The sequence below is a fragment of the Manis pentadactyla genome, chromosome 7 (genome assembly GCF_030020395.1).
Source record: "Manis pentadactyla isolate mManPen7 chromosome 7, mManPen7.hap1, whole genome shotgun sequence".
NCBI lineage: Eukaryota > Metazoa > Chordata > Mammalia > Pholidota > Manidae > Manis > Manis pentadactyla.
Genome location: NC_080025.1, coordinates 139,365,789 through 139,388,643, shown reverse-complemented (window position 1 = coordinate 139,388,643; position 22,855 = coordinate 139,365,789). Strand labels below are relative to the sequence as shown.

The window sequence follows — 22,855 nt, the reverse complement described above, 5'->3', positions numbered from 1 at the left end:
GTGCTCTACAACTAGTAGGTGACACAGTTGAAATGGCCTGCCTGCCACAACTGTGGCTGCAAGCTCACAATATTTAATTTTACAACTGCAAGTGTGAAGTCCCTAGCAGTTTGGTCTTAATTTGAGTGTGAGATAGGTGTACATTTGGCTCAAGACTGGTTAATGGGAAAAATACATGGAAGTTCTATTTGATCTAACAGCTAAAAAAGTTAATGAACACAGGCGATGTTGTGCTTTTTCACAGTTGGATTACTCCTTGATCATCGTGACCAGTGTCCAAGATAAACAGCCAGATATTAGGTAAAGTGGTGGAAACAGGTTTTATTTAGTACAACTGACAGGAGGAGAAAGAGCTGAGCTCCATTCTGATTTGTGCTGAGGTGAGCTGGACGTTTTAAAGGGAAAGCAAGGGAGGGGAAGATCTGGGGCTCAGTAGAGTCAGAGAAGTGAAACATTCCTGGGGACTGGTCAGTGTAAATGCCGCTGGCAGCTGTGGAAGTTAGGATTCTATCCTCCCGCAGAGAGTAGGAAACAGAGACTCTGTCCTTCCAGATGACTGTTTCAAAGGAATGGCTCTCAGGTCCTTTGTGAGAGAGAGAGATGCTTCTGAGTTGTGAGAGCTGTACATTCACAGCTGTCAACACGGTCAGGGCCCATCATCGGGTGTGGCTAGAATGACCAGTAAATTCTCCCGGCACCCATGAGCTAAGGCAGGGATTTTGGTTGGGGGTTGGCGGAGTACTGGGGTCATCCTAAGCCTTATGCTGCTGGAAGCCATGCCAGGAATTGGTCAAGTCTCTGGGTGCGGGGTTTGCAGGAGTTGCAATGTGCTGAGAATCGTGTAGTTTCCACCAGTTCTTGGAACCATGATTTATGAGCAACATAAATACAGAGAATGGGAACCAGGGTGATAGAGTCTGAAAATCAGGTCATGTAATAAGGGAGTTGAGTTTAGCTTAGAAAAAGTAGGTCTTCTGCAGTATAACTCTCTTCCAATACATTTAAATTGGTCCTGAGGACCAGGGACCCCTCCCACACCTGATGGCCTGGGAGGAGGGAGAGGGTCAGCGCAGGTGCAGGGTGCAGATTTTTTGCCTGAAGTAAGAAAGCTTTCTGGAAATCAGGCTTCTCAGTCTTGCAAAAGGCTGCATGACAGGCTGAGCTCTTTTTCTCGGAAATGTTAGAACAAGTGGAGCTGTCAAGTAGGTGGCTTAAAATTTATCCCGACTAAAACTTTGTTAACCGGAACTATAAAACGACCAGTCATTTTACTAGTAAAATGGGTTTATTTGGGAATAGCAGTGAATTGTAATTTGGAACATGCAAAAGCTACAGCAAAACTTCAGGCAAGTCCAGTAAACAAAGGAGAGTAACTATTATTTTAACCAAGTATAAGGAGGAAGTTGGCAGAGGCTGGGTGAAGCAATGGCCATTGGAGAAAAGCTAGAGTTCTGAGTGAAGACGGTTTCCCATTGGCGGAGTTGCTGGGGTAGATTTCTTACAGGAGATGGAATACCCATCCTTCCCCGGCGGGCCTGTAATTGGCGATCCCTCCTGCTGGCAGTTCTTCCCTGGGGTCTGTAACTGACGTGGGTGGGACCGTGCGAGCGCTCCCCTCCTGGCCTCCTGGCTCCATTTCTGTTTCCCTTTATTAATTTTCACAACTTTATGTGATTGTTTCCCTCAGTAAAGTAAGCATAAAGACTTTTAACGCAGGCGTGCTCGTAAAGAGACCCGGGCCAGCGGGAGATCCAGAGAAAGGGGACCAAGAACACAGACTCTGGAGAACTTGGGAGTCCGCGGGGCTCCGAAGCCAGTGTGAAGGTCGACGGGAAGTTGCTGCTTGGCTGCGAGCGAAGAGCGCCTCCCGGCGGGAGTGCTGCGGGCTGCAGGGCAGGACTGGCGGCGACTGGCGGGCTGCGCCGAAGGGCGGCGGCGGGGGCCCGGCGCCCGGGGTCGCGAGTCGGCGGGGGCGCGGGTCGCCCGACGGCGGGCAGGGAGGGGGCGGGGCCTCCCGGGCTCCGCTTGGAGCCGCGAGCCGCGCCCAGGCGCCTCAGCCGAGCCCCGAGCGCTCGATCGCCGTCGTTCGTCCCGGCTGCCCGCGCGGCGCGGCGCCGCGCCCAGGGCCCCACTCGCCAGTGTAAGTGCGTCTGCAGCTCGGCGCGCCGCCCGTGGCGGCGGGGAGGGCGGGGAGCGCGGGGAGGCTGGAGGGTGGCGGCGGAGCTCGCGCCCTGCTCGCCCCTTGGGGCCTTTCCTCCCTTGTTGAGTCCTGGACGCGCGTCGCCCCGAGTGCGGGAAGGAAGCGCCGGATGCGCGGGAGACATACTAACGTGGCTTTTTTTTTGCAATGCAGGGGCCAATAGTCCGATATGGAGCGTGTCTTAACCCCGTTGGAACCCCTGCTTCCCGCTGGTACTGTATCCCTTCCCACGTTTGACAGGTCACGGTCATGCCCCTCCCCGGAGCCCTAGTTGTTAAAAGGGCGGGACTAGACCGAGGGTTTCCAATCAGCCTGATGCCCCAACACTGAGCCCGTACGTAGGCCTGTTACCCAGCTCTCGGGTGTCAGCTTTCTCATCTGAAAAACCAGGGTAGCTGTCGGTCCTTGTCTCCTGGAGTGGTGAGGACTTGAATTGGGTTTGCATCCCACCTGGGGCGGAGTCAGCACCCCTTGTAAACGCTAGCTGTTGGGCCGTCACTGCAGTCTCAGCTAATACCTAGTATAGCAGAGCATTAGACCCCCAAAGGCGTCAAGATCAGTTTCTGTGGCCTGCCCATTGTACATTTTTAATCCATTGAAAGTGCCCAAGATTATCCAATAGAAGATTAGTAAGGGGCTATATAAACATTTTCAAGGTAACACTCACTAAAGGATATTTATTAAAGTTTCAAATTATAATGCACATGGAGGAAATAGATGGAAGGAATGAGTTTTTATGAAGGTAGTTGTTAGTTACATTCGTTTTCATGTAGTAATTGACTAGGGTGATAATTTTGTAATACATTTTTCATTTACTAGTTTATTGCGTTTCTGTTGTGTAGAACTTCTAGTTTATCACTTCATAAGCTTAAGCAGAATGTATAATTTTTAAATCTTCACAGTTGTTTTCGCTAAACACATGAGTTCCTGGGTTTTGTTAAGGTATCGACTTTAATTTGAACTTGTCAAGATTTTCACATTCTGAGAGTGTTGTTGGTAAAACAAAAGTGAAAGTAGAGGGCTTTGACTCCTTACTATCCATCACTGTTTACACGTGAAGGAGAACAGTAAAAGAACTGGAATCTGAACCCAGATATGTTTGACTTGGTTAACAGGTTGAGTATTTATTACTATAAACAGATTTTTAGAATAGCATTGGCAAACGTTTTGCAGATTCGATTTCATAGTTCTCAGTTACCCAGTAGTAGTGAGACCACCTGCATTTCCAAGGGTACATACTTGATCCAGGCTGCCTATTGATTTCCTTACTAAAACTAAGAGCTTTACTGTCTGAAGATTTCTAGTCTTTCCTAGGTTGAGAGGAGTATGTCATAGAGGCAGTGCTGCACTGTAAAGCTTGGACCGAGGAATTAGAAACCCTGGGTTTAAATCCAAGCTTTGCTACTTACTAGTTATTAGACCTTGTGTTTCAGTTTCTTCATCTGTAAAATGGGACTAATTCACAAGGTTGTTGTGAGTGTGAGCTGTAACACCTTTAAAGCACTTAGCATGAACGGCGATAGGCCATTCTATTTGGCAGTAAGTCTACATGACAAGTCTAGATGGCAGTTGGTTTTTAGGGTCAGGGCTGAGATGGAAAAGATTTGGAGCAATAGACTGCAGCAAAGACGGCCAGCTTTACTCCCTCGGTTCTCATCAGAGGTCTAGTGGAGAAGGCCTTGACTCCTTACTCCGTCATTTGTAAGCTTCTGAGTATTGTTTGCTTTATTCTTCAATGTCTGTGACTATTTCAGTTTTTCTCGTGAAGCTTTCTATTTTGTACTCCATCTGTTTGGAAGTAAAGTTGATTTAAACATTTCCATAGTTAAAATAAAAGTGAGCTGTCAAATCATCCTGAGAATCATTATTTCACATGTGCCGATTTCACAAACGTAAGACATGGAGCAGACAGTTACACCGATTTTAATTTCTGGTTTTCACAGAAATACTGATGTTACTTTAAAATTTTTTATATATTTTTACAACAGAATGCACATGCATTATGAAACATTAAAAGAGATAATGAAGTAAAAATACCATTTTCCAGCCTGTCACCACTATTATCATGTAGTTGTGCGTTTGGTGTGTGTATTTATATTTTTATCCCTCCATATATTTGCTGTGTATACCTGCACAGTTAGGTGTTTTTAAACCAAAGTGAGAACATGTAAGTTGCTTTATTTAATTCTTAACTCTACCTTTTCCATATCAGATTTCGTAGTACCTTATACCTGATAATATTTAAATTTTTCCCATTCCCCAAATAACTCTTCCAGTTATCACAAACTAGGACTGCCTGTCCATTTAGTCTTTTTCAATCTAGCACAGTTGTCCTTCACATTTTAAACCCTCCTTAACATTGAATATTAACATTCTATATAAAGCTTTTATATCACTTTTATATCCACTTCAGTGGATCCAATGAAATAAAAAATGTAGCAATTTGATATGGAATATCGTTCATAAAAAAAATACATAATAAACTCTGAGTTTAAAGTTCCATTTTAGTTTCCCCACATAATTTGATCATCAAATAAATTTTATGCTAGAAAGCCTTTTATCTATCACTCTATTTCTTTGGAAAAAGATTATATATATTTAAATGTTAAAAAGATTCCTGTGACCGTAATGCTTTTGGGAATTCTTTCTTCTGAACTGAATTACCATTGTTGAGGGTTATTCTGAATTTAATTACTGTTTTAAGTATTAGTAGTATGCACTTTATCAAGTTAACATAATTCTATTATAAATTTTTGTTATAACTAATATTTACATAACACTGTGTGCTGGCATAGTTTTAATGCTTCAATAGGGTAAAGCCTGTAGAAAATTTTGAAACTAGAAGACCTACGTTTGAGTTTTAGTCTTCTTTTCACTAGACCTTGGGCATGTCACTTAAGTTCCTACTGCCTTAGTTTCTTTATATAAAATAAGAATATATCCAAACATGAAGTCCTTGGGCAAATACATGATACTGTAAGTATAAAAAGTAAGTTTGGGAAGTAGGGTCCTATGCAAATACAAAATATTTTCCTCTAGGTGAACCTTATCATACTGATTATTAAATTTTGAAATCCCTTCATCTTTGTAATTCTTGAAGGAGATGGCTACTTACTTTAGTTCAGTCCAGTTAGGCAAATCTAGCGGAACTATTTTCTCATCTTACTGAATTCTGTATTTTTCTACCATGCTTGTGAATTTTATTGTTTATAGACATGTAAAGTGATGAATAGTGGCCATAGTTTTTTAATGCCTCATGGCTAAGTGGTAATGAATCCGGGACTATTCCAGTCAGTATAGTATTCATGCCATGCCTTATATTCCTAGAACTTAATTTCCATTAAGAATTCCTAATTAAGTTCACAAAAGTCCTAATAAAACCTGCAGATGGGTATTAGCATGCTCCAGTTTACCTGTGGCTGACCTGGGAATCCCTGGGTATCGAGTTCTGACTCCTTTGTGATTATACGTGTACATTAGGCACCTACCCAAGTTGTCCTCTGTGTTTTGCAGCGATAGACAGACCTCTCAGGAACCCATGGGGATGCCATTCAAGGTACCAAACATAGAACGGTGAACTCCTTTATTTCTACTCATCAAATCACAGTAATAACATACAGGTAGATTTGAGTCATTTGCAGTTGATTTTTTTTTAATTAAAGATTTAAAATGTTTAAATACATAGCATCTCCCAACCAATTAAGCATTCTTATCAGAAATTTCTGGTTTGGTCTCTTCTAGGTCTGTGCTGCCCAGTAGAGTAGCCAGTAGCAACAGGTGGCTGTTGAGCACTTGAAATATGACGTGTGGCCAAGGAGCTGAGTTTGTGATTTCATATGAAAGTAAAAGCCAAAACCACTCAGTTACTGGAAAAATTTTAAGAGCTGGGAACAATGTATTATTGCACTAGGGCCACTGTAACAAAGTACCATACCTGGGTGTTGCATGTATTTTTTCACAATTCTCAGGTGAGAAGTCCAAGATTAGGGGACTAGCAGGTAGGTTTCTTCTGTGGCCTCTCTCTGTGGCTTGCAAATGACTGCCTTCTTACATCCTCACATTGCTCCTTGGCCTGTGTGTTATCCGTTTTCTAATCTCCAAGTTTTAAGAGGATACCAGTCATATTCACCCACATGACTTTATTTTATCTTAATTACCCCTTCAAAGGCCCTATTTCCAAATACATTCTGAGGTACAAGTTTAGGGTTTCAACAGGAATTTGGGGAGACACAATTTGGCCCCAAACAAATTAGGTTTGTTAATTTACTTATTCAGCTGAAAAAATTTTTAAGTTGTTTTGGTTCATATTTCAGAAGTGTCATGATTACTAAGGGAGTTTTAAATGTCATTCTAATACAATATAACTGGTGTATAAATCAAAGAGAGTCAATTCTACTGTTTTTTACTTACAAAATTTTTTCTGTTGATTTAACACTCTCTGAGTATCTGTTATGGGCCACATTCCAATATATGCTGTAGAAAAATTTAAAAATGTATAAACCTTACTGTGAAAGAGTTTACAGAAGGCTGTCCAATACAACACAATAGAAATTTCATGTGTAACTTACAATTTTCTAGTAGCCTCATTAGAACTGTAAAACAAGTGGACTTAATTTTATTTATGTTTTATTTAACCTAATACATAAAATCAGAATAAACATGTAATCAGAATAAATAATTATTAATGCAGTACTTCACTTTTTTTGTACTAAATCCTGAAACTCTAGTGTGTAGTTTACACTTCAGCACATATCAATTCAGATGCTAAATTTTTATTAAAAGTACTTCATCTATCCTTAGTGATCATTTGTGATATGTTTTGTGATAATTTATCAGATATTCTGTTTTTATTCATATCAGGAAGGAGCAACTCATAGACTCATAATTTTGGAATAAACTTTGCACACAGGGAACAGAATATTCCTTTTCCAAGGACAGGCCTTTGGAGAAAAGTATTGGAGTTAGTACTGGGACTCAGTCTTGGTTTTCTGGCTGTATATTTTCCCTAATAGTAACATGGCTTTTTTTAGTTATTTAAATTAAAGCACTGTGCTTGCTTTGAAATTTGGAAAATTTATAAGCTTTTTTTTTTTTTTTTAAAACAACTGTCATCTCTTTGTGGATGGCAAAGAAACCTCTCGCTAAAAGCTGCTGCTTAAGGATTGTGATATTTTTGTTATCTAGGGCTAGCTAAAATATCTAAGAGAAAAAGTGGTGGCTTTTCCAGTTTCAAGGATTAATCTCTTACTCTACTCTCCTGCCCACTTAGAAATCCATCCTAGGTAGTCTTCAAGTCTCTTGAATGTTCATGCAAAATTCACTGCTTTGTCTATATATGCTTTCCTTGCTGTGTAACTCATGATTATTGGTATCTTTCCTTTTTATTAATTTATTTCTAACTTACTAAGATTTGCTGCTATAACTTCACTGTGTGTTTGATGTAGTTTAACTTTTCTGTGTATTTTACTTCATTTTCATATTTGCCTTAATTTTTGTTGTTCTTTTAATTAGTTTCATTATATTTGATGACAGAAATGTTTGTTTTGTCCTCATTGCTAACGACCAATGCCTCCTTTGCCTAAAGTAATATCTCATTAACTTTATAAGCCATCTTTTCCACATCATCTAGAGAATCAATTTCCTGTGTTTCAGTGGTATTAAGTCTCTGTAGCAGCCCCCCTCATCTTTGCATATTAGCATTTTAATAGCTACATGCTTTTAGAAAGGAAAGCTTCTAAAGTGAGTTTAAAAATAATCTTAATTCTTTTTAAAAAATCTTGCAAATTGGTACTTTGTAGCATTATCAGAAATAATGGTGTTCTTTTAGAGAAGCAATTGAAAATATCAAGTGGGCTGTGAGGGCAGTTTCAATATTCACAATGCTCAAATGTTATGGCTTGATCACACACACACAAAATCTTTGGGTTTTGATACATTAACACCAGATGTCTTTTGAGATTTTCTAGGAAAATGAGGTGTGTTTGTGCATTAACTTCCCATTAAATGCATTTTATTATCTTTTCTTCCTTGGTAAAATCCATCAGAAAGAATTATTCTTTGTAGGTGGCAAACAGATGCTCAAACAAATGGGTTTCATTCTGAGAGTATTCCAATATCTTTATCACACCATTGTCTTTGAAGGTATTCATTTATCACAAAGGAATAGTTTCTTTTGTTTTTATGACTTTGAGAATTTAAGCTTTTGATTTATTCTTAGGGTGTGTATAAGGTTGTGGCATCCCTCCCAAACGCTGCTGTTTATGCTGAGACAACCTGGTTTTTCTTTTTCGAAGCAGAAAAACTGCTCTTGCGGTTTATTCCTCATCCAAGTAAAAATGCTGTGGCTCCTGTACATTGGGGGAGAGCTTAGAAATCTTGAGTGTTCCCCGGGCAGGTTTGTTTTTGTTAGTGTCCCTCTAACATGTCTGGCTTCTTGGCTTGGACATGTTCGGGTAGCTCAGACTTTTTGAGAAAAAAATACATTATTGTCGCCCAACTGATTGTTAAAAATGTGTATTTAAAAATAGGCTGAAATTGACCTTTAATTTTCCTATTTTCCAACTGAAATCATGTAGAAGACTTACTTGCCTTTTACTTAATTACATTCAAATATCGAAAAATCTTAACCAGAGTTTTCTTTTTTCTCTTCTACCAGGCTAAATAGGGTAGTTGCTTGTTCCACAATTACTTGAGTGCCTGCCATGTACCAGGAGATGGTCCAGGCATCAGAAGACATACCGGCAATTTTTGTTACATTTCATACCTTTCAGATCCACTTTCCCAGGATAGGCACCAGTAATCTACTCTTGGAAAAATCAGATGTTCTCCGCAAGAATGCTTATTGGTGGCCTGCTTTTCAGTTTTTTTTTAAGCTTAGTTTTTTAGAGCAGTTTTAGATAAACAACAAAATTGAGAGGAAGGTACACAAATTTCCCCAAACCCCTGCATATGCACAGCATCCTGCCTTATCAATATCCCCCAACCAGAGTGGGATATTTGTTACAGTTGACGAACCTACCCTGATACATCATAATCACTCCAAGTCTATAGTTTACAGTAGGGTTCACTCTTGGTGTTGTACCTTCTGTGGTTTGGACAAATGTATAATGAAATATATCCATCAATATAGCATCAGAGTATTTTCACCACCCTAAAATCCTCTGTGTTCTGTGTATTATCGAACTTCCCTAACCCTAGCAATCACTGATCTTTTTATTTCTCCATAGCTTTGCCTTTTCCAGAGTGTCATATAGTTGGAGTTGTATAGTATGTAGCCTTTTCAGGTTGGCTTCTTTCATTTATTAATATGCATTTAAGGTTCCTCCATGTCTCCTCATGTGCTGAGTATTCCACTGTGTGTATGTATGGTGGTTTATTTACCCGTTCGCTTGTTGAGGGACTTCTTGGTTACTTCCATGTCTGGCAATTACGACTAAAGCTGCTATAAACTTGCATGTGTAGGTTTTCGTACGAACATAAGTTTTCAGCTCCTTTGGGTAGCTTCCAAGGCACGTGATGGCTGGATCATACAGTAACAGTATGTTTAGTTTTGCAAGAAACCACCCAACTGTCTTCCAAAGTGGCTGTACTATTCTAGATTCCCCCTAGCAATGAATGAGAGTTCCTGTTATTACACAGCCTTACCAACATTGGTGGTTGTCAGTGTTCCAGATTTTGGCCATTCTAACAGGTGTGCAGTAGTATCTTGTAGTGTTGTTTTCATTTGCATTTCCCTGAATGTGATGGGGAGCATCTTTTCATATGCTTATTTGCCATCTGTATCTTCAGGGAGGTGTTTGTTAAGGTTTTTGGCTCATTTTGTAATTAGGTTATTTGTTTTCTTAACTGTTGAGTCTTAAGTGTTTTGTGTATTTCAAAAACAGTCCTTCTTCACATGTGTCTTTTGCAAATATTTTCTCCTAGTCTGTGTCTTTTCTCATCATGCTCTTGACATTGTCTTTGGCAGAACAGAAGTTTTTAATTTTAATAAGGACCAGATTATCAATTACTCCTGGATTGTGTCTTTAGTGTTGTATCTAAGGCAGCAAGCATCACCATATCCAAGGTCATCTAGGTTTACTATGTTATTTTCTAGGAATTTTATAGTTTTGCATTTTACATTTGTGTCTGTGATCCATTTTGAGTTAGTTTTTGTTAAATGTGTAAGTCTGCATTTAAATTCTGCATTTGTATGTCCAGTTACAGCACCTTTTGTTGAAGAGACTATTTTTGTTCCATTGGATTGTCTTTGCTCTTTTGTCAAAGATCAGTTGACTGTGTTTATCTGGATTTATTTCTGGGTTCTCTGTTATTTTCCATCGATGTTTTTGTCTAATCTTTCACCAATACCATACTGGGAAAGCTTTGAGTTTTCCATCATTAAGTATGATGTTTGCTGTATATTTTTATAGATAGTTTGATAGTTCTTACTGAATTGAGGAAGTTCCCTTGTATTCCTAGTTTACTGAATTTTTATCATGAATGGGTGTTTTTTTTTTTTTAAATGCTTTTTCTAGTCAGATGATCATGTTATTTTTCTTTTTTAATCTGTTGTATGATAGATTACATTAATTGGTTTTCAAATGTTAAATCAGCTTTGCATACCTGAAATAAATTCCATTTGGTTATCATGTACTCTTTTAGGATTCAACTGATATTTTGTTAGAGATTTTTCCATCTATATTCATGAGAGAGATTGGTCTATAGTTGTAATATTTTTGTATGGTTTTGGCATTACAGTCATGTTATCCTTTTAGAATGAGTTAGGAAGTATTTCTGCTGCTTCTGTCTTCTGAAAAAGATTATAAAGAAGGTATCATTTCCTCCTTAAATGTTGGTAGAATTCACCAGTGAAGCCAGCTGGGTCTTGTGTTTTTGTTCTGTAAAGTTATTAATTATTGATTCAGTTCTTTAATAGATGTAGACCTATTCAGATAATCCATTTCTTCTTGTGTGAGTTTTGGTAGGAATGGTCCACTTAATGTAGATTATTAAATTTGTGGGCATGAAGTTTTCATAGTATTCCTTTTGTATCCTTCTAATTTCCATGAAACCTGTACTGATGATCCCTCTTTCATTTCTGTGTTTTCCATTATTTTAAGTTGTAGCATATGTGGTATTGAGAATCCTGAACAGGAACATTTTGATAAGTCATCAGGGGAGATAGATAGCTGGTGCTCTAAGATCCACAGGTGAATGGAGCTTGCATATCCTTCTTTGCATTTACAAATCTCCTTATATTTATAAATTTCTTTTCTATGACCTTGTTACCCAAATTGAAGTCCTCTGGCCAGCACCATTGATAATACCTGGAGGCTTGTAAGAAATGCAGAATTTCAGGCCCCGCTTTAGACTGACTGACAGAAAAAGAATCTGTATTTTAACAGGACCCCTGTGTGAGTCTTATGTTCCTTAAAGCCTGAAAAGAATGGTACAAGAAACATCTCAGATAACTTTTTAAAATAATTAAAAATCTCCATTACCTTTAGGGATAAAGCTTATCATTATCCACAACTTCCTTTAAGCTAGTCATGTCCAGTGGTTTTCTTGTGGCTTTATTGTTGTCTGTGGAAATGTATGGCAGGATAGTGCATTCAGGACACATACATAGTGACAGAGAAGGGCTCCCTGTGACACCTGATATACCTTTCTCTGCCTCTGCTGTATTTTAATTGCATGTCCTCTTTCTTGGAAGTCTGTGCTTTTCAAAATGTCTGTATGATTCTGGTAACCTATTAAAAGAGTTGGGATGTAATTTGATGCTTTTCTCATAAATAACTTTGATTTTGTTATTTTTTGTCATTATTTTTTATTTCTACACAAGAAACATTTTCAGGCTGCATAACGTTCATTAAACCATTTGAGTGTCTGTGATGTATGTGGCATCAGGCTAAATCCATGCAATTGAAATCCGTGGTACAAGCCTTCATGGAGGCCATAACCTGATAGGTCAAATGGATGAGCAAATCAGACAGTGCCGTGTGGTAAGACATCACAGGGGGAATCCTGGGTATTAAGTGGATCACAAAGAAAGGATTGGGGACATAGTGAAGACTTCTTTCTGGGAAGAATATTTAAGCTGGGAAAGCTACATAAGTTGTCTCACATTTTAACATTTTTGTAAATAATCCTGTATTAACCACAGGTGATTATATGTTGAATGAAAATTTCTGGGAATAGAATGATAGAATCAAAGATCTGAGCCGCTGAAATTTCTAGTCCATGTTATTACATGGCTTTCCAGGAAACTTGTGCTAAGTTAGATGTCCAGTGGCATTGTACTGGGGGTGCCCCTTCACTGTGCCTTTGCTGGCAGTGCATGCTCTGCAGTTCTTGGCGGGACTACTCAAGGATTGTCCTGCCCACTTCCCTTTCTCCCACCGTGTATGATTTTTGCTTTATTCCTTTTAGAACCAACCACAATCTAAGTTGGGATAATTGTCCAAGACTTGGTAATGAATGAGGTTACTGGGTGTCCTTCCGGTAAAATGTTGGGCTTGTCTAGTGGGCCCTCTAATGACTGTATGGGGAGTATGCCTTTTCCTCACTTTTCATTAGTCTATTTGGCAGCACTGGGGGTGGAAATCAACTGTTGGGATGCAAATAATTCTTATCCATAATAATGCAAAACATTTTTGTTCAGTAGAGATAGTTGATTTCTACTCTGAAGAAGAGATATCCCCAGCTATTTGATTGCCCTATAGAAGAGATTCCTAAACTTCCTTTCTGTTTTTGGTATTTTTAGTGTTCCAGAAATTTTTTCATGGTGCCACTAGGCCAAAAGGAAGACCTAAGAATTCCTTTTATTAAGCTGGTCCAAACAATTTAGTGGTGGTTTGTGTGCTATCCCCATTAGTTCATTGAGGCACTTTGAGTGCTTCTGTGCTCATTTTGCAAAGGCTTCTTATGATAGATTCTCCATTTTCGCATCTATTAGCTAATTCATTTCAGTAATCCTATTTGCCAGTATTCAAATTCATACTGATATCCTCATTAATGAATGAGCTAAATAATATCTTTGGCATTTGTTCATTTTCTATTTTTGTGAAAGTCATGTTTTTAAATTTTTTGAAAATGATGCTTTAGCACCAGTTAAATTCTTTGTTGTTAATTTATAAAGTAAGTAGATAGTTTTTAATTTATTTGCACTCCATTTCCTTATCTCTCAGTACTTTCTCAAGGGCTGTGAGAATTAAAAGTAAAAACGTACCTGGAGGAACAGCAGCGAGCCTTGCAGGGGAACGGGCAGGGTGGGCGGGGTGGGCGGGGATGCACAAAGCCTCAGAGTATGGACGATGCTATTGTGAAGGAGTGTTTTTGGGGAAAAACACATACAAGCAGAGAAGTAGCACAGCGCACACGGTTCCCCAAGCTCTCATCCACAGAGCGGTGCTCAGCTGGGCACACCTGGTTTGGGATGTGCCTTGGAAATGGCTCCAACAATGTCATTTCACCCCAAATGTTCCACATATTTGCCAGAACCTCTGGGTGACTGCGATACTGGGAGCTTCCAACTGTTAGCCTGGGAGCCTCTGTTCCTTGGCAGCTTCTTTTAGCCCATCCTTCATTCTTAACTCTGGCCTGCTGAGCTAGCTCCTTGGAAAGATCCAGAAACGGGGTATGGGAGACAGGAAGTGACCTCCAGGGCCATGTGATTATTTCCTCACTTGTTTTCTAAGAAGATGAGATGGACATGGTCGTCAATTATTTTAATGTAGGCAACAGTAATATAATTTTACACATTTTAATTTCTGTAGCTTGCTCTCCATGTGCGAGGTATTGTAATGGTAGAAATGACATTTTTCCGCCATACAAGAGTGTTGCAGTCAGTTCTGAAAATGTTCTCCCCCCGCAGTTAAAATTTTTTTAAATTATAACTGAAATTTGGATATAGGATAGGATGCATTTAAGATTGATTCAAGGACTGGGGAGTAAAAGGGGCTGGTATACCGGTGACAAAATTGAAAGACTAGGAGTGTTGACATAGGAACATCAGGAATAGAGCAGGGCTACAGAAAAATGAGATGATAGGTGTCTAGGGCCTGATGCTTTCAAGTAATTTTGAAAACCAGACTAAGTTTGGGAATGAGAAGCGTGGTAGAAACTTTATACACTTTTTTAAAAACAACTGTAGAATGGTTTACTTCTTGAATTTCTGTGCCTTCTTTCTTGCTACAAATTCCTGTTATCATAGGAACAGTTGGTTTATGAAAGTTCTCTATTGTATTATCAACTCACTGGATTAGTGTTACCTCCGTTGGTGGGTCTGTTAGGATATGCCTGCAATAATTCCTGTTGGCTAAAAAGCCTCACGTGAAGGGAACCCACGGGCATGTACCTATGCCATTCATAGGAACTAGTGATTGAGCTCAAGTGTGCATTGGACTGTGATATAGATAACTATGAGAGGATTGTGCAACTGGAGTATTGTAGACTTGAAATTGATCATAAATTCACCCCTCTTGTTGCTGTTATGAGATGAGTTATTTCCACATGCCAGGTAAGAACAATACCCCAGGTAAAATCTGACATGACTTTTTGCCCTTCAAAAAACTGCTTTTTAAAGTGTCAATGGCTTACATTTAGTCAATCTTCTTGCTATGAAATTGGATCATTTTTATGGCATCTAAAAGCTAGAGCAGCCGATGCAGCTACTAATAGACACAGAAGAACAGCTCAGCTGAGACAAGAGCTTTAAAGTTGGTTGAGTTCTGAGGAGTGTTTTGCTCACTTGTACCACACAATGCACAATGTGAACCATGTATGAGCTACATAAACTGTACTTTCTCACTTTTAATCTACTTACGTTTACTTCATCAGCATAAAGATGATGATTATAAATATTTGTTGAGTGCTTACTATATGTAAGGAGCCTCTCCCAGAGTTTTGCATATATTGCCTTGTTTAAAATCACTCTCAAGAGGAATATATTGTTACTCCCATTTTAGGGATGACTGTCTTGCCCGAGGTCACTTATCCGCTAAGTGGCAGTCATGGTTTAGACCTAAGCAGTCTGTCTGCAGAGCCTGATACGCAGAACCTATACACTGCTGATCATGCATGTGTACGTGTAGAATACCTGATGCAGTTTTTATTTCTCTCCTTTGAAGGCCTTCCCAACCTCTTCATTTCTTCTCTCTGGGGCCACTTTACATTTTCTCTTATCCTGGTCAATGAGACCACCACTGTCCTTAGTTGGGAAATGGTGTATCAGGAATGCATTTGGGTGTAAGTGATAGAAAAACTCATCTCACATAGGTTAAACAATTAGGGGGTTATTTTCCTTAAATGATAAGAGGTCTGGAGGCAGGTGGTTGAGGGCTGGTGCAGCTGCTAAATACTGTCGATTAGAACCTCAGGCTTGTTCCCTGCACTCTTCTGTCCTTACTGTGTTGGCTGTTGGCGTCATCCTTGTAGTGTAGAAGCAAGATGGTTATTGCAACTCTAAGCATTAAGGATGCATTCCAAGCAGAAAGAGGAGAAACAGACAGAGAGATTTCAACAAGGGGCAGCAGCCTGGTTCATTCTTTTCTATTAGAAAATAGCAGCTTTTCTAGAAGATTCATGTAATTGGGTTTGTTTTATGTCCTATTGCCCAGAACTAGGGCACATGACCATTTCTAGAGGCTGTCTCTTGGAATCATGTTATCCTGACAGGTTTAGACCAGTCAGTTTCTCACCTGGGACTGCAATAGGGACATGTAGGACAACCACCTACAGAAACTGAGGTTGTATTGACAGAGCAGAAAGCAGGTGGGTGGGGAGGATAGTGGGAAGACAGTTGACAGAATTGACCACAGGATGACTTTCAGGCACACAGCCCTGTGGTCAGTACTTGGAATCCCTGCAGTCTTGCTTGTGTTCAGGATCTAAGTACTCGCATCCCTGTGAGAGTTTCCAGGGTGCACTTGTTGCCTTTTAACTCAGATGAAGTGGCTCAATTCCTGCTTTGTCTTGAAGGCCTTTCTACAATACTGTATCTGGTTTCTTTGGATCTGGGAGTTTGTCTTGCTCTTTACTTTCTACCCATTCCAAAGCACCTCAAAGACGAGAGTCCTGTTGAATTCCAGGCTAGTGACTGAGGGCTTGTTACTTGTTGACAGGTTTCTCTGATGCTATCTTTTGTCTGAAAATATGATCTACTGGAATATTTTCTTTATTTCCTTGCCTGAGCTGCTCACCAGGTTGCTTTGCCTATTCTGTTTTGAACCTTCTTAGCACAGAAGTTTTGTTCGTTGTGTTCCTAAACACTGGCCAGGCATGATTTTAAGATAATCAGGAGTCTGATTATATGCAAAAGCATTTTAAAATGACAGTACCATGTCAGCAATGCTTTACCAATAGTTGACACACAGATAATTGGTCAATGAATGCCTAGGTAAACCGAGAGCAGCAGGGCTGAGAAATCCTTGAGGGTTTTTTATTCCCCTAGGGGCAGAGACTCTGAGTTATGTCAATGCTTAGTGTTAATAGATTTAGCAAATATTGTATGGGACACAATTACACTAAAAACTTGCATTAAAAGTTAATTGGCAGCCCTGCAATGTGTTGACTTACCAAGGCAGTGATACATGTCATAAATACCTGGAATAATGTAGTTGTAGTAGGTTAGGATATAGTTCTGGTTTTGATCTTCATTTATAATAATTTTTCGGTTTCTTTTATTTCTGAGTTTGCTTTTTATGTCCAGAAAGGATTGTCTAGTTCCAAAGTTCAGGAGAGTCAAGGAACCTCAGCTCAAAGAAGTGGGTCCAGGATTATGAAACAATGTCACAGTGTCATGTGTGGTACTGTAATTGATCTGTACACTTGTCTGAGCTCTTGAAGGGCAGTGTGTGAAAAGAATTCTCATTCATCTTTGTGTCTCCTATGCTAATTTTTCTGCATATATTTGGAGAATGAGGTAAACCATTTAAGTTGACGTGGTTGGGTGCTCAGCTCCAAATCTCTGCCTTGCATATACCATGATGTCTTGTCCCAGTGTTGGTGTCAAAACCCTAACTAATAAGCACCTAGTAAGGCCCAGCCTCTTGCTGGACGTCCTCTCCTCCCTGCGTTGCTCCTGGGCCTCAGCAGCATCTGTTCACAAGGTTGCTGCTCCCGCTTTCAGTTGCCTCTTGTTATCCACCACCCTCCTCACCCCACTTGGGGATTTTCCTCTCTTGTAAGACCAATGGTGCTTTTAGAAAGTAGGCCTGTTTTTTCTCTTTCATCCAACATTTTGAGGTGTTGCTAGTAAAAGTTTTCTGTATAAGCTTAGTTTGCCATGTTTCTATGCATTCCTTGTCTTAAGCAGAGTACCTTACATGCATTTAAACCTTTTCTGGCTAATTCACTGTGTTATCTACTGTGTGTACATTAACCATCCACTCTTAGAGGCTTGAGACGACCAGGATTTTCTTTTTCCTCACGGTTCTGCAGTCTGGGCTGGATCAGGTGGGTCGTGCTTCAGCTCCAGCTGCTACCTGTTGACTGGAGTACCCAAGATGGGTTCTTATTCACAAGGTGCTCTTTTGAAATGGATCAAACAGGCCTGGCCGAGTGTCTCTCTCCAGGGCTCTGATTGCCAAGGGCTGGGAGAGCGAGCAGCACCCCGGAAGCCTCACCCCTGTGCTGGTGCCCTGCTTGTCACTGTTGCTTTGGCCACAGCAGGCATTTACCCAGGCTCAGAGTCAGATGTTCAAGGGCTTGGATGTCAGCGCTGTGGTTCTTTATGTTGAGGTAACATTAGATTTACCCCAAAAGTTGCAGATATGGTCCGGGATTCCCATATGCCATTCACCCAGCTTCCATTAATGCTAATGTATTGCATTAACCACAAACTAAAGATTAACATCAGGACTGTTTACTATGTTACAAACTTTACTCATTTCCTACCATTTTTCTGCTAATACCCATTTTCTATTCCAGAATCTAATCCAGGGTCCTGCATTGCGTTTCATTGCCATGTCTCCATCTTTCCAAGTCTTTCATGACCTGGATACTTTTGAAGAGTTTGGTCAGTTCTCTAGATTGCCCCACTTGATTTACACTTGTCCAGTGTAGTGGATTTTTTGGCAGGCATGCCGCAGAAATGATGTGCCCCTCTTGATGCCTCGTATCAGGGGCATGTGATGTCAATATGTCAATACTGGTACTGACAACCTGGTTCACACTTGATTAGAGCAACCTTCCCAGGTTTTTTACTATAAAGTTACTATTTTTCCTTTTGCAATTAATAAATATCTTCAGGTAAATACTTTGAATTTATGCAAATTTCCTGTTTCTCTTCAAACTTTGGCTCACTCTCTTTGTACATGTTGATGAGTTATCAGCCATAGTTATTCCTATAGTGGCCTAATGGTGATTTGCTATTTCCTTCTTCCCTTTGACATTTATCAATTGGAATTCTTTGTATGGAAGAACTGTCCTTTTCCACTTATTTATTTAAATCAGTATGAATGCACAGATATTTTGTGGATTACAATCCAACACAGTTGTTTGTTTTATTTCCCAAATTATTCTAGGTTTGACCATTGACAGCACAGACTGGTTCCCGGGCTTTTGACATATTCTCATTCTGTTTGGGTATTCTGGCATCACAGGGTGCTCTAGGCTTATGCTGTATTTTCCCTGCCCCAGCCTGAGCCCTGGCTGCATTTATTGGAGAATGGTACATTTGACCCTTGAACGTGGGTTTGCACCGTGCAGGTCCATTTGGATGAGGATTTTTTTCAGTAAATATATTGGAAGAATTTTGGAGAATTTGTGACAGTTTCAAAAAACAATTTCTTTATTCTAGCTTACTGTATTGTAAGATTACAGTATATAATACATTTAACATGCAAAATAGGTATTAATCGATTATGTTACCCGTGAGACTTCTGGTCAACTTGTATCAATTACTTCAAGGCCGTGGCAGTGGAGAGAGCCAGGAAGGTATGTGTACTAAGTCATGCATCCACCCAGCGCCATGTGTACTTCTGTATGTAAGCATCTATGTGTGTACTAAAACACCATGTTTTCTTGTTGATGTCTTAGATTACAGCCCAGTACAGGGTTCATTCTTCCTTCCTGTTTTCCTTATTTGCAGTTTCTCCGACAGTTCTCATTATCTACAATATGTTTACTTATTTGTTCAAACCTAGTATACAGATAAACTGCTTTCAGAATTGTAACCTGCAATCCTATGAGAAACAAATTACCTAGAGTACAGGATTTTTATATAGTTCTTGTTGCTTTGAGCCTTACAGTATCCAGTCAAAATACTGTTTTCCAAAGTTTCTTTTAAGGTGCTATTTTTTGAAAAACCGAATGGTTGTGAACAATTGTGTTCAAAGTAGGACTAAATGAAGAAAAATAGAAAAGTAGGTAGCTATTTTTGAGGAAACTGTGCTTGTGTTAAGTGTGTTTCTCTGAATTCCTGGGCTTTTTGACTTTTGGTTGCTCAGAAGTATTTTAGATAGTTTTGATTTCATTTTCAGTTTGCCAGAAAGGTGAAATAATACAGTAATACAATATTTATATTTCTCTATTTGTATATTATATTGATATATTATTAACACTATTAGAAATAGGCAAGAATTTTTAAAACATCACTTTGGGTATGCCCATAAAAAATTAGGTTACAGTATGTATAAAAATGGCACATTATGTATTTTCAGCCTGATCCCTTTCACCAATTGTTTTAAAATAACTAGATAACCTATTTTTTCCTATGTTAAAGATGGTTTTACTAAAATGTTATAATATTCTTGTAGAACATCAGTGGTATAATATATTAAATCTCTTTTACAGTGATCAAATTATTATTGTATTGTTTTCTAGAAGAGGCTGTTCGAGAAATTTTGGGATCCATTGTCTGCTATTTACATACAGATAGCCAAATTAAAAGAAAAATGAAGGCTAGGAGAGAGAAGACCTTGGAGCCCAACAGATTTATTATCCCAGTGGAGCATTTAATTTGGATAGTACATGGTAGTGACTGAAATGCTGAATGAACTAAGATTATGCCTGAGTAGGGGCAAATTGGAAATGATTTAGTGAAGATGAGGCTAGAATAGGGTTTTAGTTAAAACAGAAACTTATTTGAATTCAAAAGCCATTGCAAGAAGAGAGTGATTGCATAGTTAAAAGAGTTTAAAAACAATAGCTGTTGTATTTGCACATATTTCTTTCGTGAGTCATAGCTCATAGAAAAATATCTATATACACAGTATCATTCTAGTCAACTTAAAAAAATAACTCCATTAGATAAATATCTGGGTAAATGCCATATAAATAGCCAGCTTACTGAAAAAAATCCAACATATATTATCATTTATAATATGTTAAATAAATGCCTTCCCAGAGAAAGTATATACGGTCAAAGTGTAATGAAAATAGAAATAATAGTCATTTCTGTGTGTGCGTGCTGTGTCTACCAGAAACAGTCAGGTTTTAACGTATATCCTTGGTGGGTTTGCCAGGTAACAAGATTCAGTCGGTCCTGTAAATAATTGCTGGTTTGGATTCATCAAAGGTATATCTATAAAAAAGTTCACTTAAAAGATAGAGCACAGAATGGAATCTCAGAAAATCTTTAAAAATTATTTCATTAGTTTGATGGTGTGACTCAGATTAGAACGGCAACTGCCAGCAGCATCTTATAATAAATTACAGTAGGCAATATTATCAAAACAAAAAGTGATTGTAGATTATTCCTCTCCACCTCCTGTGTCCCCTTTTCCCCTTCTCAGCATTAAGATTTTTATTATTACTTCTTTTTTTTTTTCGAATCCTCCTTCCAATCTGCCCTCGATCTTCAAGGAATTTATTTGAAAAATAAATAAAGGAAATTAAAGGAGTCCTCAAAACATGTTTTTGAAGTGGACTGAAGATATATATATATTTTCAAAATCACTTGTCCTTTTGTATAAATAACTACCTATTTTAGCCCAACCTCATCACAGTATTTTATGAATGGACAGGTTTTTAGTAGAGAATTATGTCAATACATTACATATCCCAATATGTCCACTCTGTTTTTGATAAAACTAGACAGTATTTGAAAACATGGAAACCCAATCCAAAACTAATTACCACAAAGTCATCAATTAGGATTGTATGGTAATTATGTGCTAAATGCTTTATTCTTCCACAAAGTAGCATAAGGGAAAGGGCTGTGAGTCCTGAGCATTTTATAAGTTATTACAAGTGTGAATTTTAAGTCAGTTTTTGGCCTTTGTACATAGCTGAGGGTAAGATACGTAGCTTGGTTGAATGAAAAAAAAAACCAAAAGAACTAATGGAGAAGGGTTGGTTCTGGACAGTGTCAGGTTTACCTGTGTTAGAAGATGCATATAGTGTGCTGAGATTAACAGTAACTGTAAGTAGGTGTGGACAGCTACTTACAGTTGTCCACCAAAGTGTATTTTTTGTTTTAATTCTTAACTCAATATATTTTCTTCATAGAAACAAGTTATAATAGTGGTTAAAGTCTCAAACTAGCCAATAAAAGCCCACTTAATGGATAATGTAGCAGCGTTATAATACTCTAGTAATCAGATATTGTTCCTGGCTTCTGAAGTTCTGGCCGGAGGCATGCGGTCAGGACCTTAGATGTAGCAGTGTGGCAGGTTTCAAGGCAGTGGAGGAAACACCCCCAGCTGTGGAGTGACACTAAATGTAGCGACTTTTGCATATTTGGGTCCTAAATCCTGCCGATGAGTAAAACTGCCTGTGTTGTATATTATAATTCATTTTTCTTCTTTGGGCCTCATTTTATTAACTCTCCATTTTTCCAATAAATCATAGGCTGCATTATAATAATTTCCCTTTTTTTTTTCCCTTCACATAGTCATTGTGCATGAGCAATTGTAACTTTCGATTGTGAAAGCTAATTATAACATGAAACTGAAATCTAAGTGTTTTTGAAGACACTTGGAATATATTGACAGCTTTTTCTTTGGAAATTACTTTCTTTTATCTTTATTCAGTATTTTAACTTAAGCTTTTAAAATAAGAACTGCTTTTCAGAAGATCTGTTCTTCTTTCCCCTAATGTCAAAATCCCACATAGTAATAGCAGGCTAAATTTTCACTGAAGGTTGAAAAGTAGTTCTCCTTTTTTGATGGCAACATTGTCAAAGTCATGATAGAATGATGCAAATAATTCTGGTGGGCTGTAACTATTATTAGCCTACACATGTAATTTCAGGTGTATTCAGTCTTTATGCAAGTTTGAAATTTAAGTGGCTTATCTGATAGTTTGCACATGCCAAGGTCTTAAAGTTCATTATATTTTTATTGAAAGTTCCCATGTAGAGTTCCTAAGAGATGACAAAATAAGCTGAATTGCTCTGAAACTAAGGTTTCATGGTTTTCTCTCTCTCGAGTTTCTTCTCTCTGAAAGAATGCTGGAGAAGAGTTTCTTCCAAAGCTGTAAACTTCAAATTTCCTCCTTCTTAAACTTTCGTAAGATAATTTCAATAATGTTGTGATTAGCCCTTGAAAGTACAAGATTTCTTTGCTATAGAGAGAAATGAGATTCATGGAATGTGAATGCTGTGTAGCAGACATTTCGGCTTAGTTCAGATCAGTTAGCCACGGTTCTGTTCTAGTTTATTCTGACTGTAATTTTCGGCTAGGATCTAGATGTCATAACATTAGCATTAGATTGAAATGGTCACCTAAATTC

The 22,855-nt window shown here is 38.7% G+C and overlaps 1 protein-coding gene across 2 annotated transcripts in view; it reads left to right on the top strand.

Moving 5' to 3' along the window:
- Positions 1-1,272: 1,272 nt before the first annotated feature.
- Positions 1,273-22,855, top strand: part of TPK1 (thiamin pyrophosphokinase 1) — a 354,196-nt gene continuing 332,613 nt past the window's right edge. For both annotated transcript variants that reach the window (XM_036926208.2, XM_036926206.2), the window contains exons 1-2: positions 1,273-2,140; positions 2,354-2,412. In XM_036926208.2, coding sequence (XP_036782103.2) covers positions 2,370-2,412 — 43 coding nt within the window. In that variant the 5' untranslated portion in view covers positions 1,273-2,140; positions 2,354-2,369. The remainder of the gene's footprint in view (positions 2,141-2,353; positions 2,413-22,855) is intronic.